Source organism: Mirounga angustirostris, unplaced genomic scaffold, assembly GCF_029215605.1.
Source record: "Mirounga angustirostris isolate CCGP_5_RB_7025 unplaced genomic scaffold, mMirAng1.0.hap1 SCAF_13, whole genome shotgun sequence".
Classification (NCBI taxonomy): Eukaryota; Metazoa; Chordata; class Mammalia; order Carnivora; family Phocidae; genus Mirounga; species Mirounga angustirostris.
The window spans coordinates 91425202-91446780 of record NW_026991721.1 but is presented as its reverse complement, the minus strand read 5'-3'; the positions used below and the strand labels follow the sequence as shown (position 1 = coordinate 91446780).

The 21579-nt window shown below is 42.6% G+C and overlaps 1 protein-coding gene across 1 annotated transcript in view; it reads right to left on the bottom strand.

Moving 5' to 3' along the window:
* BSX (brain specific homeobox) overlaps positions 1-21579 on the bottom strand; it is an 87409-nt gene that overhangs the window by 19227 nt on the left and 46603 nt on the right. Inside the window, exon 7 of the mRNA XM_045892879.2 lies at positions 1707-2857. Within this exon, the coding sequence (XP_045748835.1) occupies positions 1707-1968 (262 nt within the window). The 5' untranslated portion in view covers positions 1969-2857. The remainder of the gene's footprint in view (positions 1-1706; positions 2858-21579) is intronic.

Here is a 21579-nt window from a genome sequence, read left to right as displayed (position 1 = left end):
CTGCCAGTCGGCTGGTGCGCCTCCCGAAGTTTTCTTGCAAACGTCGGCTGGTCCAGTAGCTGTTCTGCCCAGCCACCACCCTTTTCCATACCCCGTAGTTCTGGGGCTAGTAGAGGCACGAATGTGGCCTTGCTTCCCAATCTCACTAAAAAACACCTCTTTCCCGAGCTGCCTCCATTCTCCCGCCCGCCGCCAAAGGGAACAGATCAAAACTCTCTCATCAGGAGCAGCTCAGAAGCAAGAACAGAGGGGCAATTCCCGCCTGGCACGTTCCTTATAAGTTGCAGGGGCCACTGGGGACCCCCTCTCTAATCTGATCCTCATCCTTTTTCTCATTCTTTCTCTCCGACCCTAAGCAGAAGGATTGAAGCCCTTCGCCCCCCCCCCCCCCCCCCCGCCAGGTCAGGGAGAGACTTGTCTTTCCTGACCTCTGCAGGCATTATGGTGTCTGAGACACACCAAGTAAACTGCCACAGACATCAATTTCTGCCAGTGGGGGTGGGGGTGGAGGTGGGGGAGGAAACAAGCAATTCCGGCATCACAGGCTTTGTCCATTGCTATTTGTAGGGAACATGGGTGCAGCCCAGAAGAGGCTGTCATGGGCCACGGAGTGAGGCCAATACCAAGACGAATACCAAGATGCAGGCTTCAACATAGCTTCTATAATTGTCCTGCCAACCCAATGCCTCAGAATCTGGGTTTTACCGCTTCACAAAAACTTTTAGCTTTTGTCCTAGATTCCAGAGCACACATTTCACAAACTGTCTCAGGTGTTTCCCCGGCCCTCGCCGAGATGGGGTTGTTTTCCCACCTGCGCTCTGCGTCTGGACTCAAGGAATTATTATATTTCAACTGGAATAAAAATGCCAAAGAAGAAAGCATGAATATGGCCTTGCAGAGAGCGGCAGGAAAAAATCTGGGTATTTCCTTACATCTCCCTGACCCAACCACTTTGTTGGCCCCCAGTCTTTGTCATTCATAGAAAATCAAAATACTTTGGTGTGGGGCTCCAGCTTCACCAGCAACCGGGGCAGAAGAGGGCAGCTGAGCCCAAGATTGTGAGTTAGACAGTGGGAGTGCAGATGGTTAAAGAGGAGCAGCGTCCGTCCCCCGGCCCCCCACACTTTTTTTTTCTTACCCTTTTCTCCCCTATACCGGCCAGGTCAAACCTTCAGTTCTCAGAATATCTCAAACCCTCATTCACTTCCAAACCCCTGCAGTATATCCGTGAATGCTCAGCACCCAAGAGGAGAGAGTTGGACCCGCTGGAGGCTTTGGAGTTAATTAGCTGGAAAGTGGAGTTCTGCTCCATGGGGTGGGGTGGTCAGGGGTCTCCCCTAAAGCGAGGGGAGGCAGAGAATCAGGATTGAGAGCTGGACCAGAGTGACCAGGAAGACCACGAGGAAGGAGACGGAGCACTATCCACCAAGAATATTGTCAAAACCTCTAGCCACCTCTTGGATAGGAATGTTGCCTCTTATAAAGCGTGCGGAGTGACCGAGACTTATCCCCATGGGTTGGCATGCCTCAGGGGAGCTCTGCATGTTCTCAGCCATATCCCCAACGTTCCACTGTCACTTAGGGAAGGAAGCCGCCAAGCCAGGCCGAGCCAGCTCTGGCCTTTCCTCAGCTCTATCACAGGCTTAGGGTCTGCGCTGGAAGACCTGCTCTCTCGCTCCCCAAACCTTGAGGCCCCTGGTACTTACCCGAGGTGGTGAGGAAATAAGGGTGGTGGTGGTCTCCCTTATGCAGAGGGTGATGGGGATGAGGAGCCAGGAGGGTGGGTGTGGGCATGAGGGGGTAGCCATAGTCTAGCAGAGGCACCCGCGAGGCCAGAGAGCTGGCGAAGTGGTCAGGGGCCATCTCCCTTAGCGGCTTGGGCTTGTGCAGCAGGATGTCCTCAATGAAGAAGGACGTGGGCCTCTGAGAAGACGCAGGGTGTAGAGGGGCGGTGAAGTTGAGATTCATCTTGAGCCAAGCGTCTGTCACAGGGCGAGGGCCGGGGACGAAGTGCGCAGGCAGCGTCTCAGCAAGCCTGGTAGAGTGCCAACAACCACCCTCCGAGGCTCAGAAACCCCGCGGCTCTCTTCTGGGCCTGGGCTACCCCGGGCGCTGGAGAGGCGAGAAGACAAGCTCCTGGGTAGGTTGGGTCTATGTGTAGAATTGGCAGCTTCAAGAGGGGAGCTGGGAGAGCCAATGGCAAGGCTGCCAGCGGCGGAGGGGAGGGTGCGGTGGGCTCGGGGCGGGGCGGGGAGCTGTCCGCGGTGCTGAACACGACCGGCCAGGCCCGGGGAGAGCGGAGCGGAGCGGACCGGGCTGTTGCTCTTATGAGGTTGGTTTCTCAACCTCAATTTGAGTTTGTTTGTTTGTTTGTTTTTCTTTTTTCCTTTTTCTTTCTTTTTTCTCTTAGACATTTTATTTTTTTTTTAAAGATTTTGTTTATTTATTTGACAGAGACACAGCGAGAGAGGGAACATAGGCAGGAGGAGTGGGAGAGGGAGAAGCAGGCTTCCCGCTGCGCAGGGAGCCCGATGCGGGGCTCTATCCCAGGACTCTGGGATCATGACCTGAGCCGAAGGCAGACGCTTAATGACTGAGCCACCCAGTCGCCCCTCTCTCAGGCATTTTAAAAGAAAGTTAAAAAGAAAAAAGTCTCTGTCATTCGACAGACTCCTCTTTAGAGAGCAAAAAGCATTTAAAAGGTCCCAAAGCAATAGGGATAAGGCATTTATTTTGGCATTTGGGGCTGGGTTTTCCAAGTTTAGAGACATGGTAGTGGGATGGAGAAGGGGAGAAGTGAGGAGAAGGTCCATATCTGCTACACCCAACTTCAGTTGCTGGCTGAGGCACAGAAGGACTGTTGAGGTAAATAAATAAAATGTTGATGATCATAACACTCTTTCCCTCAGTTATAAGGAAAGTTATATCTACATTAGGAAGTAATTTGGTCTGTGTATGTCCAGAGCTACTTCTTAATGCCAGCCTCCATCTCCTTTACTTCTTCATTCCACTCACACAGCTTCCTATTTCTACCATACTACCGCCTTCAACCCTAACCCACCAAACTAATTGTACTAGATTTTTGTCTCCTGTTCTTTCCCAGACTTCCTTTTCATTTCCCTCCCTTCCAATCTTTTGTTTTGGTTGTTGGTTTTTTGTTTTGTTTTGTTTTGTTTTTTCCTGTTTGTCTCTTTCTAATCTGTCACATTTATTTCCCTGGAGTCAATTTGCTAAAATTAAGGTGATCATCTACAGCACAGCAGGGATAATTTCAGCTCGCATCTCTGAAAATTGCTCTAATTATTGATGTTAAACTCAGGGAAATTAAAGAAGCCACTTCTCTTCCATCTCCCCATTTTTAAGCTCTAATTTGTTGAAATCTAGTCGTCATCACAATTCCAATCACTACTGCTAATAGTAAAAGTGTTTTAATAGAGACTGAGTCCTCACAACCCATGCTATTAGATAATTAGAGGAGGTGTTAGAAAGCCAAGTGCTAATCCTTGGGCGCATGGGTAGGATTTCCATCTGATCTAGCAGGTAGAACAAATTAATTACCAGAATCAATTAGGCCCCAAACTACAGTGCACCAGGAAGTGGGAGCATCGTATTCCATACGGATGAACTGGTAAATGATAAATAGATGAGGAGAGTACGAGGAAGGGGGAAAAGGGGAGGAAGTAACTTTAAAGTAAGATCTTGGCAAGCAGGCATTTAAATGAAGTCAGAACACTTTGTCGGGGAGTCTGAACTGTGATTTTTTTTTCTTCAACTGATTATAATGATTAAGGACTGAAAACCTGAGAGCAGGCAGCCACAGAGAGGGAAAAGAGTGGACTTTCAGGAGTCATTCCCTCCCTCTTTAGCCGGGTCTATTGATCTCCTGCAGGGCTAGAGGGAAACTGAAACCAAGGGGACTCGTGAAGTGGCGCTGGGGGTGACGGTCCACTTACCGATGCCCATTTCCCTCTCAGTGGGAGCCTACCCAGCCAGTGAAGGGCAAGCTGTCCTGTCCCCTAAGACCCTAAGGGCTGAGGGGCTACTGAGGGCGTGGAGGGTATACAACCAGCCTTTGGCCTCAGTAAAGAGCCTAGCTGTGCCTGCGCGCTCCCTACGCTCAGTTCCTACACAGACTGTGGGTATAGATTTGCACCCAGCCTTGGGGATGGGATTTCAACCTCATTCCAGAGCTGAAACTATTTCTGTTTCCCAGGCAGAAGTTAAAGAGATTATTGAATGTCCTTTTGGGAGCAGGGGCAGTAAAAAAATGTCTTTGGGTGACTGTTAACTTTGAGCCAAGGCACTGCAAGCCCTTTCTCAGAATTTTGTCTTACACATGTACCAGAGCGTTCTTGGGATCCAGAGAAGGGGAGGGAAAGGGTAGACCGCCTGCTTGGTCCTTACCTTCCCCCTTATTTCACAGACGCTGCACTCAACTCCCTGCTCGCCTCCAAAGTTAAGGCTGTCTCTTCAGGTCCTGGTCCCTGGAGGAGACGCTCCCCTTTTTCTAGTTTGGCTCTCACTGGGACTCAATTTCCAGAGCCCAGAGCTGAGCGCCACCGAGGGAGACTTAAAGGCATTTCCCTCCGGAATCCAGTTATATTGCCTTTGCCACGGCCCCAGCAGGAACCTAAGAAGTAAGAGAGGGAGGGAGAAAACTGGATAGCTATGGAAAGGAGGAGGACCTCGAGGACTGTAGGACTTTTCCTTCCTCTTCCCATTCCCCTTTCTGCAACCAAGGGAGACAAAGCTCGGGGGCTGAGAGAGCCAACTGCCCACACCAACGCAGTCCCCTAGGGACGCGGAGGTGGGACCAGGGGATCGGAAGTGGAGGCGGAGACAGGGATTCCTCAGTTGCCACCCTTTTCCAGGAGGGAGAACCCCTTGTTCCAGGATGCTCAAATAATCATACTGGGGCTTACTTTGGGGGTTCTGGGGGCTGAGCCCTGCCTGTGAAGAGGCAGGCTGTATAGGCAGGTCTTGTCCTAGAGAAGTGCCTGTTGGGTCCTAGCCTCAGACTCCTCCTAGAGTTATTATGGCCCACACCCTCTGAGAAATGGAAAAGTCAAGAAAGCTGACAAGTTTCTCTGCCGTGGTGGGGTTACTGTGCAGAACTGTGGAGAAACACTAGGGTTACCAGAACCCATTCTCTACCCTCCCCTCAAGGCCCCTACATGGCCCATCCTACTTCTGCGTTGGAGTGAAGGAGGTCCCCAAAGATGTCCAGCCTCCTCCTAAGGTTCAATTCTGGTCTGTCCTATGGGAGGAGGAAGAGGCATTCCAGAGCCTGCAGGCCTTCCCTGCCACCTGGCCCCACCCCTTCAGGGCCAACTCCTGCAATGGGTCAAAGTTATATTTTTTGAGATAGCTTGTAAAACCATTTGCCCCTTAAAAGCAGAGATGTTTCATTGCCTGGATTATCTCTAAAGTATAGACCAGCACTGTCCAATAATGTGAGCCACATAGGTAATTTTAAATTTTCTACTAGTCACAAATTAAAACATAGGAAGAAACAGGTGAAAAATTAATGTATTTCATTTAGTCCCAATATACCAAAAATATTCAAGATCTAATCAATATAAATATATTAATGAGATTTCTTTGTATTTGTATTCTTTTTTTAATACTAATTCTTCAAAATCCAGTGTGTACTGTATCCTTACTGCACATCTCAATTTATACTAGCCATATTCCAAGTGCTCAATGGCCACGTATGGCTATTGGTTACCTAAGGGGCAGCCTATGGCTAGTTAAATGCCATAATCCCTTTTACCCCTTTCCAGTGTAAACAGGCATACACGGAAAATGGAAAGCAGTTGCTGAAGCCAGCTTAGTACTTTCTTATGCTTGCCTTTTAACCATGCATTATATTCAATTATTGTGAGCATTCATTGAGCACCTACTATATGCCAGGCTATTCACCACACACCTTCCTAAGCTTCCTCCAAGCTTTAGGAGTTTAAATAAATGTACTCACACTACATTTATTGTTGATTCTCATTTGACTAAAATCTGTCACCTAGAACCAACAGGCTGGAGCTGTATGCTAGGCTGACACATAAAACAAAATCCTGCACACTGCCCTGAGCAAAAAAAAATAAAGATCAAATGTATTTCCCCCCACCCAACCCTCAAGATCTGGTAGTACTCCTGCTATGGTCTCAACTGAAGATTTATGAATTCCAAGAGAGAAAACACATGTTTTTCAGGGAGCAAATAATTAAACAGTCCTTCTCTCCTTCATGTCAGCCTCATCTAAAACTGTCATCTGAGCTGGGACTTGGTTCCCCAAAAAGATAACTCTATTGATGATCAAAGGAAGAGACTGGTTCCATTAGCCATGGTGCCTATACCATGGCCTTCAAAATAAGGGAAGAAATGTATTTTAGAAGGATCTGAGTAACATACTTTACTCATAACATGTTGTATTATATTGCTTGCTGTCTGTTTCAAGTTACTTTCTACCTGAGTACTTTATTTTAAGCACTACCAAAGTGGATGACATGTCTAGAGAAAGAACAGGAGTCACTGAATGCTTCCTGCAAATGCATCTTCAAATAATGCTTTTACACCAGAAATTAGGATGTAAACTCACATAAGAACACATTCAAAGATAGGATCTCCAAATCACTGTATTCCTAACATAAGGACCACTAAATCCATCCTGTTTGCTCATTCAGGATGATGTCAATCTGTAGGATCAAAACTTTCATTTCTTTCTCAAAGTTTTTTTTTTTAAGATTTTATTTAGTTATTTGAGAGAGAGAGAGCATGAGTGGGGGGAGGGGCAGAGGAAGAAGGAGAGGGAGAAGCAGACCAACCCCCACCTCACCCCCCACTGAGCACAGAGCCAAGCATGAAGCCAAGGAGTCAAGCATGGAGCCCAAAGCAGGACTCGATCCCAAGACCCTGGGATCATGACCTGAGCTGAAGGCAGATGCTTTTTTTTTTCTTTAATTTTTTTATTCTTATGTTAATCCCCATACATTACATCATTAGTTTTAGATGTAGTGTTCCATGATTCATTGTTTGTGCATAACACCCAGTGCTCCATGCAGAATGTGCCCTCCTCAATACCCACCACCAGGCCAACCCATCCTCCCACCCCCCCTCCCCTCTAGAGCCCTGTTTGTTTTTCAGAGTCCATCGTCTCTCATGGTTCGTCTACCCCTCCGATTTCCCCCGCTTCATTCTTCCCCTCCCGCTACCTTCTTCTTCTTCTTTTTTTTTTCTTAACATATATTGCATTATTTGTTTCAGAGGTACAGATCTGAGATTCAACAGTCTTGCACAATTCACAGCGCTTACCAGAGCACATACCCTCTCCAGTGTCTATCACCCAGTCACCCCATCCCTCCCACCCCACCCCCCACTCCAGGAACCCTCAGTTTCCTGTGATTAAGAATTCCTCATATCAGTGAGGTCATATGATACATGTCTTTCTCTGTTTGACTTATTTCGCTCAACATAATACCCTCCAGTTCCATCCATGTCGTTGCAAATGGCAAGATCTCATTCATTCTGATGGCTGCATAATATTCCACTGTATATATATACCACCTCTTCTTTATCCATTCATCTGTTGATGGACATCTTGGCTCTTTCCACAGTTTGGCTATTGTGGACATTGTGGCTATAAACATCGGGGTGCACGTACCCTTTCGGATCCCTACTTTTGTATCTTTGAGGTAAATACCCAGTAGTGCAATTGCTGGATCATATGGTAGCTCTATTTTCAACTTTTTGAGGAACCTCCATACTGTTTTCCAGAGTGGCTGCACCAGCTTGCATTCCCACCAACAGTGTACGAGGGTTCCCCTTTCTCCACATCCCCGCCAACATCTGTCGTTTCCTGACTTGTTAATTTTAGCCATTCTGACTGGTGTGAGGTGGTATCTCATTGAGGTTTTGATTTGGATTTCCCTGATGCCGAGCGATATTGAGCACTTTTTCATATGTCGGTTGTCCATTTGGATGTCTTCCTTGGAAAAATGTCTGTTCATGTCTTCTGCCCATTTCTTGATTGGATTCTTTGTTCTTTGGGTTGTTGAGTTTGATTTGTTCTTTATAGATTTTGGATAATAGCCCTTTATCTGATATGTCATTTGCAAATATCTTCTCCCATTCTGTCGGTTGTCTTTTGGTTTTGTTGACTGTTTCCTTTGCTTTGCAAAAGCTTTTTATCTTGATGAAGTCCCAATAGTTCATTTTTGCCCTTGCTTCCCTTGCCTTTGGCGATGTTTCTAGGAAGAAGTTGCTGCGGCTGAGGTCGAAGAGGTTCCTGCCTGTGTTCTCCTTTAGGATTTTGATGGACTCCTGTCTCACATTGAGGTCTTTCAACCATTTGGAGTCTATTTTTGTGTGTGGTGTAAGGAAATGGTCCAGTTTCATTCTTCTGCATGTGGCTGTCCAATTTTCCCAACACCATTTGTTGAAGAGACTGTCTTTTTTCCATCAGATATTCTTTCCTGCTTTGTCAAAGATGAGTTGACCATAGAGTTGAGGGTCCATTTCTGGGCTCTCTATTCTGTTCCATTGATCTATGTGACTGTTTTTGTGCCAGTACCATACTGTCTTGATGATGACAGCTTTGTAATAGAGCTGGAAGTCCGGAATTGTGATGCCACCAGCTTTGCTTTTCTTTTTCAACATTCCTCTGGCTATGTGGGGTCTTTTCTGCTTCCATACAAATTTTAGGATTATTTGTTCCATTTCTTTGAAAAAAGTGGATGGTATTTTCATGGGGATTGCATTGAATGTGTAGATTGCTCTAGGTAGCATTGACATCTTCACAATATTTGTTCTTCCAATCCATGAGCATGGAACGTTTTTCCATTTGTGTCTTCCTCAATTTCTTTCATGAGTATTTTATAGTTTTCTGAGTACAGATCCTTTGCCTCTTTGGTTAGATTTATTCCTAGGTATCTTATGGTGTTGGGTGCAATTATAAATGGGATCGACTCCTTAATTTCTCTTTCTTCTGTCTTGTTGTTGGTGTATAGGAATGCCACTGACTTCTGTGCATTGATTTTATATCCTGCCACTTTACTGAATTCCTGTATGAGTTCTAGAAGTTTTGGGGTGGAGTCTTCGGGGTTTTCCACATGAAGTATCATATCATCTGCAAAGAGTGAGAGTTTGACTTCTTCTTTGCCGATTTGGAGGCCTTTGATTTCTTTTTGTTGTCTGATTGCTGTGGCTAGGACTTCCAATACTATGTTGAATAGCAGTGGTGATAGTGGACATCCCTGCCACGTTCCTGACCTTAGGGGGAAAGCTCTCAGTTTTTCCCCATTGAGAATGATATTCGCTGTAGGTTTTTCATAGATGGCTTTTATGATATTGAGGTATGTACCCTCGATCCCTATACTCTGAAGAGTTTTGATCAAGAAAGGATGCTGTACTTTGTCAAATGCTTTTTCTGCATCTATTGAGAGGATCATATGATTCTTGTTCTTTCTTTTGTTAATGTATTGTATCACGTTGATTGATTTGCGGATGTTGAACCAACCTTGCAGCCCAGGGATAAATCCCACTTGGTCGTGGTGAATAATCCTTTTAATGTACTGTTGGATCCTATTGGCTAGTATTTTGGTGAGAATTTTTGCATCCATGTTCATCAGGGAAATTGGTCTGTAATTCTCCTTTTTGATGGGGTCTTTGTCTGGTTTTAGGATCAAGGTAATGCTGGCCTCATAAAACGAGTTTGGAAGTTTTCCTTCCATTTCTATTTTTTGGAACAGTTTCAGAAGAATAGGTATTAATTCTTCTTGAAATGTTTGGTACAATTCCCCTGGGAAGCCATCTGGACCTGGGCTTTGGTTTTTTGGGAGATTTTTGATGACTGCTTCAATTTCCTTAGTGGTTATAGGTCTGTTCAGGTTTTCTATTTCTTCCTGGTTCAGTTTTGGTAGTTGGTACATCTCTAGGAATGCATCCATTTCTTCCAGGTTATCTAATTTGCTGGCATAGAGTTGCTCATCATATGTTCTTAGAATTGTTTGTATTTCTTTGGTGTTGGTTGTGATCTCTCCTCTTTCATTCATGATTTTGTTGATTTGGGTCATTTCTCTTTTCTTTTTGATAAGTCTGGCCAGGGGTTTATCAATCTTGTTAATTCTTTCAAAGAACCAGCTCCTAGTTTTGTTGATCTGTTCTACTGTTCTTTTAGTTTCTATTTCATTGATTTCTGCTCTGATCTTTATTATTTCTCTTCTCCTACTGGGTTTAGGCTTTATTTGCTGTTCTTTATCCAGCTCCTTTAGGTGTAGGGTTAGGTTGTGTACTTGAGACCTTTCTTGTTTCTTGAGAAAGGCTTGTATGAAGGCAGATGCTTAACCAACTGAGCCACCCAGGTGCCCTGTCAAAGTTTTCTATGCTGCTTTTGGCATCTCAATTTAAAACATGCTTCATAAAGTGATAGAAAGACCCAGAGCAGGGAATTAAAGGTATGAGATCTGAGAGATCATATATCATTTCTTCATCTTCTAAAAGGTATATAGTGGAATGAGAATGAGCCCACCATTTTCCTTATCAAGTCCCAAAACAGGAGCCAAATATATTACCAGAGAAAAACCAATAGGCTAACAAAAATGTCTTTTAAATATCCTTTTTTTCCATCCTAAACTATCCAAATTCTACTTTCAGATTTAAAATTTGGCACCTACTAGGACGCCTGGGTGGCTCAGTTGGTTAAGCATCTGCCTTTGGCTCAGGTCATGATCCCAGGGTCCTGGGATCAAGTCCCAAATCGGACTCCTTGCTCAGTGGGGAGTCTGCTTCTACCTCTGCCTGCAGCTCCCCCTGCTCTCTCACTCTCTCTCTCTCTAATAAATAAATAAAATCTTTAAATAAATTAAATAAAATAAAATTTGGCACCTATTGATACAATGTACTTCAAAGAATAATACCAAATTAGTATGCATAGCTTTGAAAATAATGGAGCATAAAATGCTGCCATTATGAACTGTGAATTTCTGATGTTAGAGATTGTAAAACCTTTTCAAATTCTATTACGAGGTATAGAAATGAGCTTGTAAACATTTCCCAAGAGGACTTTGTGCATGGAACTAAATATTTGGTATATTTTTGTTAAAATGATGGATCAGTTATATTTTGCTTGAGAATACTGTTTATGAAGCCAAATTGATTTTTGTCCTTCTAACTTTAATTGTTAATGCAATCAAGATAGTGGACCAAAAGAAATGGAAGTTACAAATGTTTGAACTATAAGAGGATAATATTGAATTTGTCTTAATAATGACCAAGATGGTAGATAATCTTAAAAGGAAGGAGTAAAAAATATTGGAGAGGTTTTCTTAAATAAACTGAAAATAAGAAGTCTATGTATAACATAAAAGCCTGGAAACCAAAGAAAAAAACACTGATAAAATTAACTGTATTAAACTTTTTAAAATTCCACATGCCAAAAATTATCAAAAGCAAAGGAAAAAGACAAACAATAAAACTGATAGAAAGTATTTGTCATTCATATCCCAGACATAGAGACAATTTGCTATATATAAAAAGTTCCTAGGGAAGCCTGGATGGCTCAGTCAGTTAAGCATTTGCCTTTGGCTCAGGTCATGATCCCAGGGTCCTGGGACAGAGCCCCATGTCAGGCTCCCTGCTCAGCAGGGAGTCTGCTTCTCTCTCTGCCTCTGCCCCTACCCCCCATGCTTGCTCCCTCTCTCTCAAATAAATAAATAAAATATATTTTTAAAAAAGGTCCTACAAATCAATAAGGAAAAAAGCCCAAGAGGACAATTTAAAAATTGGCAAAAGATAGGAAGAAACAGTTCACAAAAAAGAAAATATAAATGGCTATTAAACAATTTAAAGAGGCTAATCATAATACTAAAAATAAGCCTAATGAAAGATCAGCTACAGTAAGACAACATCATTAATATATGGGATATTTATATTATACATCATGTACTTTGAGCTGTCTTCTTACTTGAACATTATATCTCTTCCTTTTTACATATATAAAGACACAGTGGATCACTTAGGTAGAATCAGGAACTCAAAATCACTCAGCTTTGTACGTCAGGATTTGAACTCAGATTTATCTGACCCCAGAGTCCATAGTCTATTCGTTGCATTATCTTTAGAAAATAAACAAGTAAAGCAATAATAGATGCTGCTTATTTCTCATCTGGAGTAAAACCTGAAACTATAGCCCTTGATTTAAGAGCCAATCTCCCCAGTTCTTCTCCTTGGAGGATTTACAAATTCATACCATTACCTGCAATAAATAGAACCTAAAATATCAGAAAAAATGTTTCAAGGTTTTGACTTTGGAAAATGAATACACACACACACACACACACACTTAGCATCATCACTTCAAGGTGAAGAGGGCAGGATATGTTACCAGTGGTGAATAGAACAGGGCTTGGAGTCAAGCAGACAGAGGTTAGAATCTGGCTTCATCACCATTGCACGCTCACTGTATGACCTTGGGAATTTTATTTAACCCCTCTAAGCCCTACCTCATAGGACAGTTTGGGGAAGTAATTAAGATAACGTATATACACTAAACATACTCAATGTTATATGTCAATTTTATCTCAATTTTTAAAAAGTAACATACGTAAAGCATTTTGCCCAGTGCCTGGCACACAGCTAAATCTCACTAAGTGCTCCGACTACTGGTGCTGGTGCAGTGGGTGATGGTGATCTGACAAACTGATACAAGCAAGCCCAAAAGATCAGTACTGGAACCCTAGGGCTATCATGGACATGGATGATTAATAAATCCAACACCATGTTGTTTTAAAAAGCAGGTTATATAATCCCAGGAAAAGTTTCTTGCCAAGAAAAAAAAAATGTATTGGGAAGAAGGGGATGGTACGAGGTAGTGCTCTCCTGGGTACAAATCAGAACAAGTGGGGAATATTTATTTAGTTCTAGAAGATATGAAGTTGGTTTGAAGAAAGATGACATTATCTCACTTTCCCCTAGTCAGAGTTCAAAAACATTAAACTAGAAAATACTTTAAGATCAACACCAAGTCTGGTTCTCCTCGCCCTCGACCAGAAGAAAACAATCAGGCAAAGAGCATTTATTGTTTTCCAGGTATCCTACCTTTGCTAGGCTCTGTATGAGGTGGTTTGGAGAGAGAGGGTAGAGAAGTGCAGGGAACAAAGAAAAGTATATGTCTGCTTCAGATACACACACACATACGCGCGCACACACACACACACACATGCTATATATGTAACCCAAAACATGCAAAACAAAAAGATCAACCAAGAGCTTCTCTGTTTATTTTACGTAATTAGGAAAACATCATGAAGATGATATAGGCTTAACTGTAGTTAGGATAGAAAATAATATTGGGAGACAGTAAAGCCAAGAGCTCTGTGATTTATTCAGTTTTTATCTGCAAACATTTATTGAACATGTACCTTACAAAAAGGTGAGTATGCATTTGGAGGCCTTTTCTCATATGTATATATCTTGCTTCCACTTTTAAGCCAAGGATTTAATTTTATCTACTGTATCTTAATACATTCCAATGCAGAGCGGACTCTCCCAAAATTGACATGAAGATACTTCCATGATTGGTTGCAGTATTATTTGACAGTTGCCAGGTAAAAGAATAATTTAGTCCTGGTTACCAGATCCCTCCCTCTTGACTGAAAGGCAAGCAGCTCCTCAAGATGGTGTGGTGATACCAAATGCTTTTTTATTTTATTTATTTATTTTTTGAGAGAGAGAGAGAGTACGTGAGCACATGCTAGTGGGGTAGGCATAGGGGCAGAGGGAGAGGGAAAGAGAGAATCTTAAGCAGGTTCCATGCCCAGTGCAGAGCCTGACAAGGGTCTCGAGCTTGTGACCCTGAGATCATGAACTGAGTCAAAATCAAGAGTCGGATACTTAACCAACTGAGCCACCAAGGCAACCCTACCAAACGCTTTCTTAAAAACCACCATGTGCTCACTGATATGAGGAATTCTTAATTGCAGGAAACAAACTGTTGTTGGAGTAGGGGGTGGGGTGGGAGGGATGGGGTGACTGGGTGATAGACACTGGGGAGGGTATGTGCTCTGGTAAGCGCTGTGAATTGTGCAAGACTGCTGAATCTCAGATCTGTACCTCTGAAACAAATAATGCAATATATGTTAAGAAAAAAAGAAGAAGAAGAAGAAGGTAGCGGGAGGGGAAGAATGAAGCGGGGGAAATCGGAGGGGTAGACAAACCATGAGAGATGATGGACTCTGAAAAACAAACAGGGTTCTAGAGGGGAGGGGGGTGGGAGGATGGGTTAGCCTGGTGGTGGGTATTGAGGAGGGCACATTCTGCATGGAGCACTGGGTGTTATGCACAAACAATGAATCATGGAACACTTCATCTAAAACTAATGATGTAATGTATGGGGATTAACATAAGAATAAAAAAATAAATTAATTAAAACAACAACAACAACAAAAAAAAAACCACCATGTGTTTGGGTGGGGGGAAGAAATCGGGACTGGTGAATTTGAGGAAGTCTCTTCAAACCAAACTAGAACAGAACCTCCACTTTGCACTCTGAGGTCTTAGCCTCACCAAACTCAATTATTAAAAATCGCTTTCATCTGTCTTTCTGGAAGGGTCATCCTTCTCAGTCCCCATGTACAGAGATAATTTCCATCCAAATCTAGATCCAGTTCATTCCCTCTCCCTCAGAAAACCACTCCTGCCCGCAGTACTTAATTGGCAGAGATACCATTCACTGGGCTTTTGGAATAAGCTAACTACTATGTTGACGTGTTTTATCTCTTGTCACGGCCATTTCTGTTCTGTTTTCCAGCTAAACTAAGAATTGCTTTATAGGCAATATATTCAGATAATTCACAAGTCAAAAATCAGAAAATGTTTATGAAGTGAAACCTCTCCCGTTTCCCTCTCTTAGCCAATTCTCCCTTTGGAGCCAATCAGTGTTACTGCTTTCTAAGTATCCTTTCAGAGGTATCTTAAGCATATAGGTGATATATATACACACACACATATACACACGTATATGTGAATAAATATATCTGTGAATAAAATAAATGTGTAGGTGAAATATATATGTCTGTGTGTGTGTGTGTATATATATATAGGATGTGTGTATGTATATACACACATACACATTCTTTCCCCCTCTTTTTTTTTTTTTAAAGATTTTATTTATTTATTTGAGAGAGAGAAAGAGAGAGAGCATGAGAGGGGGGAGGGTCAGAGGGAGAAGCAGACCCCCCGCCGAGCAGGGAGCCCGATGCGGGACTCGATCCCGGGACTCCAGGATCATGACCTGAGCCGAAGGCAGTCGCTTAACCAACTGAGCCACCCAGGCGCCCTCTTTCCCCCTCTTTTTATAAAAAGGGCAAAGGGCAGCATACTACCTACTCTTTTACACCTTGATTTTGTACTTAACTTTTTTTGGTTGCACATGTAACATGTATGGGTGTACCAGGATTATTTAACGAGCTTCCTTCTGTGGTATCTAGGATGATTTCCTAAGATATTTAGGATGCTTTCAATCTTTTGCTATTACAAACAATGCTGTACTAAATACGTGCAATAAATAACTATATACATATATTATTTCACACATGGGCATTCTCAGACAATGAACTGCTGGATCAAGTTTGTAGTTTTGACTAGCTTTGCTGAACCGTACTCCAGACAGGGCGTATCAATTTACACTCCTATTCATGGCATATTAGAGAGCCCCAAGTGATTCTCCTGCAAATGATGTAAGGATAATACTCTTGTTTTTAGGTTACTTAACCCTTTAGAGCCTTAGTTATTCTATCTGCAAAGTGGTGATAATATCATCTACCTCAGAGACCTACTGTAGGAACTATTTTGTGAGGAAAATATGCAAAAGAGCTTTAAAAACTGTCCAGCAAGAGGAAAATGTTAATTACTATTAAGGGTAATAGCTTCTAGGGATGCCCGGGTGGCTCAGTCAGTTAAGCGTCTGCCTTCGGCTCAAGACATGATCTCGGGGTCCTGGGATGGAGTCCTGCATTGGGCTCTCTGCTCAGCGGGGAGCCCGTTTCTCTCTCTGCCCCTCTCCCTGCTTGTGCTCACTCTCTCTCTCAAATAAATAAAATCTTTTTTTTAAAAAAAGGTAATAGGTTCTAGCACTTAATCGGAGATAGGTATCGTATTATGTGTTTTAATATAGTCTATCTGATCTATACGGCAAAGTAAAAATAATTACTTTAGTTTACTATTTCAAGAAACTGAAGCTCAGGGGCGCCCAGGTGGTGCAGTCAGTTAAGTGTCAGACTCTTGATTTCAGCTCAGGTCATGATGTCAGGGTTGTGAGACTGAGCCCCACATGGGGCTCCACGCTCAGCAGGAAGTCTGCTTGGGATTCTCTCTCCCTCTCCCTCTGCTCCTCCTGTTCATGCTCTCTCTCTCAAATAAATAAATAGATAAGAAAAAAAAAAAAAAGAAACCGAAGGTCAGAGAGTGGACTTAGACTTACCAGGCCACACATCTGGTAAATGGCAAAAGAGGGATTGAAACCCAGGTTTGCACAGATTCAAAGACTGGGCTCTTTCCACTGAACCTCATTTTGAGGTTATAATTAATGATTATAATTTATATATATTATATATATAATTAGATATATGATTTATAATTTATTTTTAAATTTATATATATTTACTTACATATAATTTTATTAAATTAAATTTAACTAATTTAATTTAAAATTTATATATATTATTATAATTATATATAATTTATAATTTTTTTAATTCAAGTATAATGAGGGACACCTGGGTGGCTCAGTTGATTAAGCGTCTGCCTTCAGTGCAGGTCATGATCCTGCCAGCATCTGGGATCTAGCTGAGCGGGGAGTCTGCTTCTCCCTCCCCCTGCTCTTGTGCTCTCATGCTCTCTCTCTCTCCCCCCCTCTCAAATAAATAAATAAAATCTTAAATTAATTAATTAATTAAATTCAAGTATAATGAACACACAGTGTTATATTAGTTTCAGGTGTACAATATAGTGATTTGACATTCTGACTTATAATTTAAAAAAATAAACTATCACTGCTGTAATTTTTATAAAATTGTATTTAAATCATCTATCAAGTACAGTGAAGGAGTGAAGACCTCATGCAAGACACAACCTGGACCATTAAGGACTGGTAGAATTTGGACAGGTGGAAGGAGGTGAGGATGCTGTTCCTGCAGAGGAGAATGGCAAATACAAGTATTCACAGGGCAAATAAGATAAAATACATTTTCAGGATACTGAGATGATCATAACTGGAGTGGAGACTTTGAGTAGTATTTGGAAATGTGGCTTGGGCCTTATTAACAAGTACTTTGAAATAAAGAAGACGTTATGCTTAATTTGGAGGATAGCGGGCTGAGGGTAGGGACCAATAGAGGTTTTCTGAGCAGAGCTGTAACCGCCGATGATAGTATTTTAGGAAATTTTATGTCAAATCTTTATGCACGAGGAATTAGAGGAAAAGCACTAGAAAGTGCAGAAAGTATTGGTGTTTCCAGATAGAAGCCATTCAGCCATTCAGCCATTCAGCCATTCAACCAAAAAACAACCATTCATTCATTCAACAAATATGTATTTGTCACTTTCCACGGATGTCAGGCATGGTAAGATTATCTTAGAAGATACAAATTATGTTAGTCCATGCTTAAAATCCTTTGGTAGCATGTCATGTTACCTTCCCTGCCAGGAACATGTGTTGGTCTAGCCATCTCTCCCGCACTGGCTTACTCAGAACAAATCGCTTCCTCCCAGAAGCCTTCCCTGATGCCCCCGGGTGTGTTAGGTACCCCGCCTGGGTGTGACCATGCACTTCTGATATCATCATATTTTTCTCACTTTAATACAACTATGTCTTTCATCCTTTGTCTCCTTCTCTAAACTGTAAACACTACAGAAGGAGGACCAATTTTATCGCAAGTGTCTAGTCCAATATCTGGCACACAGCAAGGTCTCAAATGCTGACTAACTGAACACGTGAATAAATAAACAAGTGCATAGGTAACATAAGCACTCAGATGATTCAGCCTGGTAGATTTTACTTTACGTGGGAAAGAAGCAAGTGTTTTCTGTTGTTTATAAAGTGGCATGAAGGCAAATGAATCCCTGGTCGCCTTTCCAATTCAATACCGAATGGGACAGAGACTGTAGGTAGCAATGGAGTTGGAATGGCTGGTTAGCAGATAACAAGTTGTGGGAAGGGTGGTTGCCATGACAACCTGTACGCTTATTAAATACCACAAGCCTGTGGTGCACCGGAAGAACCCGGATTCAAATGGGTTCAAGATCTGCAGCCTCCTGGCCCAAATAGTTCTTTGTATTTTTTAGAATCCTAGAATGCTACGGCTGGTGGAATCTTAGAGACTGTTCCTTTCTGTATTCCTTGTACAAATAAATTCCAGAGAAGGTGAGTGATGTGTCCAGTCAGACAGCAAACTCCTGACGAAGCTGAGGTGGAAAACATGAGTCTTTCCACACCCAGCGAAGGGTTACCATTTCATGACTCCCCAAGATGTTGGATTCTGTCACCAGTAGATCAGTGACAGGTGGGTTTGCAGAATTTCTCATTCTGTTCAATTTTTCATTTTATTCACTCAAAACTTCATGCATTCATCCACTCATTCATTCGCCCCTTCAACCAGTCTCTTGGAATGTCACTACCTATCTTGCAATAAGTGCTGCAGGAAATAGGACACTCTCTAATGCAGGGTCGTTGGCACTCTTTTGATTCTGCCGTGAAATGGGGGAAACTGTATTGTTGCATGGTACTGAAGCGTCCCTCTACTACTTGCTGTTTACGAACAAGAAAGTGTAACTGGATGTGATGTGATCAGACTGTCACCACTTCAAGCCAGTGATGAATCTTACCATCCCTAACTGCGGGACAACCAGACGTTCATTATACATGCCCTGTGATGATGCAAAGTGAGGTACACATCACCACCTCCAAAGTATTCCTGCCAAATGTTTAACCTGAGTCCAGTCAGATTTGGGCCCTACTTGAAGCTACAGAAACTACAGAGGATAGAAAATGAGCTACAGTATACTGTATGGAAACAGAAATCCGGGAGGTCCAGCATTGTATGACAAGTCCCCATTTCCTTCAACAAAGGCAACGCCATGAGGAAAATAAAAATAAAGTATCCTTTATTTACTTAAGGACTTAAGACATGCTGTGCACAGTCCCTTCTTTAAAAAAAAAAGGGGGGTGGCACTTGGGTGGCTCAGGAGGTTGAGCGTCTGACTCTTGGTTTTGGCTCAGGACATGATCTCAGGGTCCTGGGATCAAGCCCCAACACTGGGCTCTGCTCTCAGCAGAGAGTCTGCTTGGGATTCTCTTCTCTCTCTCCCTCTCCCTCTGCCCCTCCCCCACTCTAAATAAATAAATAAATAAATAAATAAATAAATAAATAACATCTTTATTTTTTTTAAAGATGTTATTTATTTATTTGAGTGAGGGAGAGAGCACGAGATGGGGGAGGGTCAGGAGGAGAAGCAGACTCTGGGATCATGACCTGAGCCGAAGGCAGTCACTTAACCAACTGAGCCACCCAGGCACCCTAAATAAAATCTTTAAAACAAACAAAGACATGCTGTGCATGGTCCTTGACTGGATTCTGCTCTGAACATACCAACCATTAAAAATACTTTTAGAGAAATAGGGACATTTGAATATGGATAGGTATTAGAACATGAAGGAATCCTTGTTAATTTTGTTCAAGGTGATAATGGTATTGTGGTTCTACAGGAAAATGTCCTTTTACTTTTTTAAAAAATGTGTATTTTTAAGTAATTTGGGTGAAACATCATATTGCCTGAATTTAAGTAAACCTCCGGGGTGGGGTAAAAATGAAATAAATGTGACAAACGTTTAGTACCTGTTAAATTTTAGTGATCAATACCTGGAAGTTCCTGATACTATTTTCTTTGTTTTCCTCTTTGTGGAAAATGTCCATAATAAAAAGGTAAAAGCAAAAAATATTATTCAACCATTAAAAGAGGTTGAACATGGCATACACATTAGGGTATGCTCAGTAGCCACTGCTCTGATAACACAGGGACAGACCAACAGCTTTGTAGGAGTCTAGAGAAGAAAGACGTCTTGGCCTGAGAAGGGAGTTGGGGAAACGCAAGGAACCGTGCACGGGAGAGCTGAGGGTCTAGACAATCGCCAATTTAAAGAGCCCCCTCTCCTCCCACGTGGACGGCAGGAGAGATGCTGGTGAATCTAACTCTGAGATGCCCGAGCCTCCCTACCTAATTTGATATTAAAAGTCCACTCACAGTTGGTCTACGGAGTGAACCCAGAGCCTGACCTCCCAGCGCGCACGGCCTTAAGCTCCCGGCCGCCGAATAATCAAAGCTAATTACAAACACAAAGGGATGCTCATTTGCAAAGAAATGACCTGCAGCTACCTGTTGCACCCGTCAGAGGTCAACTCCATCCAACCCAATTAGTACTTTCCCCATGAGATTCCTGATATCCGTGCCAGTCCCAACAGCAGGCTCTAGTCGGAGCCCCAGCAAAACCACCCAGAAGCCTCTGAAAGCCAGAGGGCTGTGTTTTTCTCTCCAGCTCAACGTTGACCATTTTTTACCTAGCCCTTATCCCTTAAGAACAAATTCAGTTGAGTCCACATCAAACAAAACAACGGCAGAATGGATGATGTTGCCATTTATACGCTCTGACTAATGCAGTTCCTGATTTCCCTTCCAAATTAAATGCATTTCGCTTAGTACATTTTCAACAGACGTTACTCATCTGCTCGATTAATGAGTTTGCTGTGAAAGCGTACTTTGGTAGCAATTTGAAACAAAAGCACCTTAACGTGACTGAGGCTTTGCTTTTCCTTCTCTCTCCATCTTCGCCTCCCTTCCTCCCTCTCCCTCCCCAGGGCAAATGCATCACTGGAGCGGAGACTAGGAAGCTGGAATTGGCTGAGGGTTCTCTTCTGTGTCACTACACTACATTAGGAATAAAACCTTCCACTTAAACACTTAAATGAAAACATCGAGAAACTAATTTACTATTTGCAGTCACATGATTTAAGCCGAAGCTGCCTTAATTTCCTCCCCATTTTGCTTCATATTCGATGTGAGCGCACACTAGATTGGTCTATGAAAAGGCTGTCTTCGAATCACAACACTTAAGACCTCTTTCATTTTCTTTTTGATTAAATAATTGAAATTCCTGTCAGGGCCTGCACTTTACTGACGCACAGATTTGGTGTGTGAGGATAAAGACCACTTTTTGTCTGCTGCCTGGGTCTTAAAAGCCAGCGGGCTCTACTTCATTGAGGGGCTGATAAAATGGACCCACGCTATTCACCCATTTCGCAGGAATTTTCTGTGCCCGTTAAGTGATTATTCGAGACAAATTATGGAAAGTGTCCCCTCTCCTTTAACCAACCTCATTCATCTGGAGGCTTCTGCTTGCCGAGAACTGAGCTATTCTCATGCCAACTAGGAAAATAAAAACCCGCATGCGTTTGGACATACAGACACAAAACACACAAATACCAAAAAGAAATAAGTCACAGGAAACTTCATTTGCTTCCACTAAAGAAACTGGAG